The sequence below is a fragment of the Eimeria mitis genome, genomic scaffold, assembly GCF_000499745.2.
Source record: "Eimeria mitis Houghton genomic scaffold, Emh_scaff905, whole genome shotgun sequence".
NCBI classification, from domain to species: domain Eukaryota; phylum Apicomplexa; class Conoidasida; order Eucoccidiorida; family Eimeriidae; genus Eimeria; species Eimeria mitis.
The window spans coordinates 7029-9581 of NW_013576658.1; the positions used below are offsets into that span (position 1 = coordinate 7029).

At 59.8% G+C, this 2553-nt stretch overlaps 1 protein-coding gene across 1 annotated transcript in view; it reads right to left on the reverse strand.

Annotated features, from left to right (window-relative positions):
- Positions 1-2553, reverse strand: part of EMH_0025060 (uncharacterized protein) — a gene marked incomplete at both ends in the record, with an annotated part of 3579 nt that overhangs the window by 365 nt on the left and 661 nt on the right. Inside the window, one exon of the mRNA XM_013502393.1 lies at positions 42-2551. Coding sequence (XP_013357847.1) covers positions 42-2551 — 2510 coding nt within the window. The remainder of the gene's footprint in view (positions 1-41; positions 2552-2553) is intronic.

Below are 2553 nucleotides of genomic sequence, written 5' to 3' on the forward strand. Positions count from 1 at the left end.
GAGGCAAGAAGGAAGCAAAGGAGACAGACAGCAGCAGCAACGAGCTGTCTCCTTTCAGCAGCAAGGAGTGCAGCAGCAGCGGCTGCGAAGCAAAGGGTCCCCGCTGCAGCGGTTGCTGCTGTCTTGCTGCTGCTGCTGTTGCTGCTGCTGCTGCTGCTGCTGCTGCTGCTGCCATGTGTGATAGAGAAGCCCCAACAAACCGCAGCTGCTGCAGCAGCGCAGCCAGCAGCAGCTTTGCTGCTGCTTGCTGCTGCGTGTCTCGATGCAGCAGCACGGAGACGTCGCACTGCAGCAAGAAGCAGCAGTTTCTTCTTCCTGCTGCTGCTGCTGCTGCTGCTGCTTTTTGTGCTTCAACACTTTGCTGCAGCAGCACCGCTTCGTTCTCCTGCTGCTGCTGCTGCTGCTGCTGCTGCTGCTGCTGCTTTTCCTTCGCAGTCTTAACCGCGCGGCCTCCTTTTGCTGCTGCTGCTGCTGCTGCTGCTTCTGGGGGGTAGACAGCAGCAGCAGCAGGCCCCAGCAGCTGCACTGGTGTGTCTGCTGCAGCAGCAGCAGAAGCTCCTGCTGCAGCAGCAGCACAAATGATGTGAGAGCCAACAGCAGCAGAAGTGCTGCTGCTGAAGGGGCGAGACACAGGCACCTGCAGCAACAAACCCTCTAGCAATCTATGCTGCTGCTGCTGCTGCTGCTGCTGCTGCTGCTGCTGCTGCTGCTGCGGAGACAGCCGGGAGCACTGAGCAGCAAACTCGAGGCATCCGCTTGTTGCTTCGATGCTGCTGCTGATGTAATCACTTGTGCTGCTGCTGCTGCTGCTGTTGCTGCTGCTGTTGCTGCTGCTGCTGCTGCTCTGCTGCTGCCTTGCAGCTTTCTTCGCCGCAGACAGAGCTGCAGCCAACGTTGTGCTGCTGCTGCTGCTGCTGCTGCTGCTGCTGCTGCTGGTTGCTGCAGTAGGAGACAGCCAGCAGCCACCAGGGAGACAGAAGAAGACGCCGTCCTGCTGCAGCAGCAGCTGCGCCTGCATCTGCAGCTGCTGCAGCAGCTCTTCTGCTGCAGCAGGAGTAATCGATGGCAGCAGCAGGCCCCCGCTGCAGCAGCAAGCAGCAACGTTCTGCTGCTGCATGCATTCTGCTGCTGCTTCAGGAGACAGCAGCAGGTCTAGCGGCAGACGCAGCTGCAGCAGCAACCAGTTCTTTTGCTGCTGCAGCAGCAGCCGCACGTCATCGACCTGCACCCTCAGCTGTCTCCCTGCTGCTGCTGCTGCTGCTGCTGCTGCTGCTGCTGCTGCTGCTGCTGCTGCTGGCGCTGCTGCCGCTGCTGCTGCTGCAGATACGTCAAAGGCTGTAAAGCACTGTGCTAGTTTCTCCGCCTCCGACTGATGCCGCTGCTGCTGCTGCTGCTGTTGCTGCTGCTGCTGCTGCTGCTGCTGGCTGGAGGGGAGAAGAGCAAATACAATGTTGTCGTTGCGCGTGCTGCTGCTGCTGCTGCTGCTGCTGCTGCTGCTGCTGCTGCAGAAGTCTGGGAATTCTCCATCCCCCTCTGCATCGGTGGTGTCAGTCATAGCTTTGTTAACAGCAGCAGCAAACTGCAGCAGCAGCATCTGCTGCTGCTGCTGCTGCTGCTGCTGCTGCAGCTGCTGCTGTTGTAACTTCCGTTCTTCTTCATCCTTCTGCTGCTCCCCTTCCTGCTGCTGCTGCTGCTGCTGCTCCTTCTCCTCCTTCTGCTGCTGCTTCTCCTTCTCCTTCTGCTGCTGCTGCTGCTGCTGCTGCTGCTGCAGCACCGCAGGTGTCCATACACCCAAGATATCTACGCCGAGGGGCAGAGCTGCGCGTACACCCCGGAGGTCTCGGGTTAGCTGCTGCCGGTATTTTGCTGCTGCAGCAGGAAGAGACTGCAGCAGCAGCTGCTGCTTCTGCTGCTGCTGCTGCTGTTGCTCTTGCTTCTGCTGCTGCTGCTGCTGCTGCTGCTGCTGCTGCTGCTGCTGCTGCTGCTGCAGCATGTCTGCCTCAAGAGCAGCAGAGAACTCCGTCAGCTTGAAGCAAGACATGATGGTTCCTCTCTTGCCTTTCTGCTGCTGCTGCTGCTGCTGCTGCTGCTTCTGCTGCTGCTGCTGCTGCTTTCCTGCTGCTGCTGCTGCTGCTGCTGCTGCATCTTCACGCACACCTGCTAGGACAGCAACGCAGCAGCGCGAGATTTTGCTTCTGACCTTCTCTGTTGCTGCTGCTGCTGCTCTGCAGTGTGAGCAGTTGCAGCCATCTTCTTCATCGCTGCTGCTGCTGCTGCTGCTGCTGCTGCTGCTGCTGCTGCTGTCTGCTGCAGCAAAGTCTCGGGCGTGCTGCTGCAGCAGCGAGGCAACGCCCTGGTGTATGAGCAGCTCCTGCAGCTCCATTGAGCGTTCTATTGCTGCTGCTGCTGCTGCTGTTTCTGTTCCTGCTGCTGCTGTTGCTGTCGCTGCTGCTGCTGCTGCTGCTGCTGCTGTCGCTGCTGCTGCTGCTGCTGCTGCTGCTGCTGCTCGTTGAGCTGTCTCTATAGAATTCGTCAGAGTTGCTGCTGCTGCTG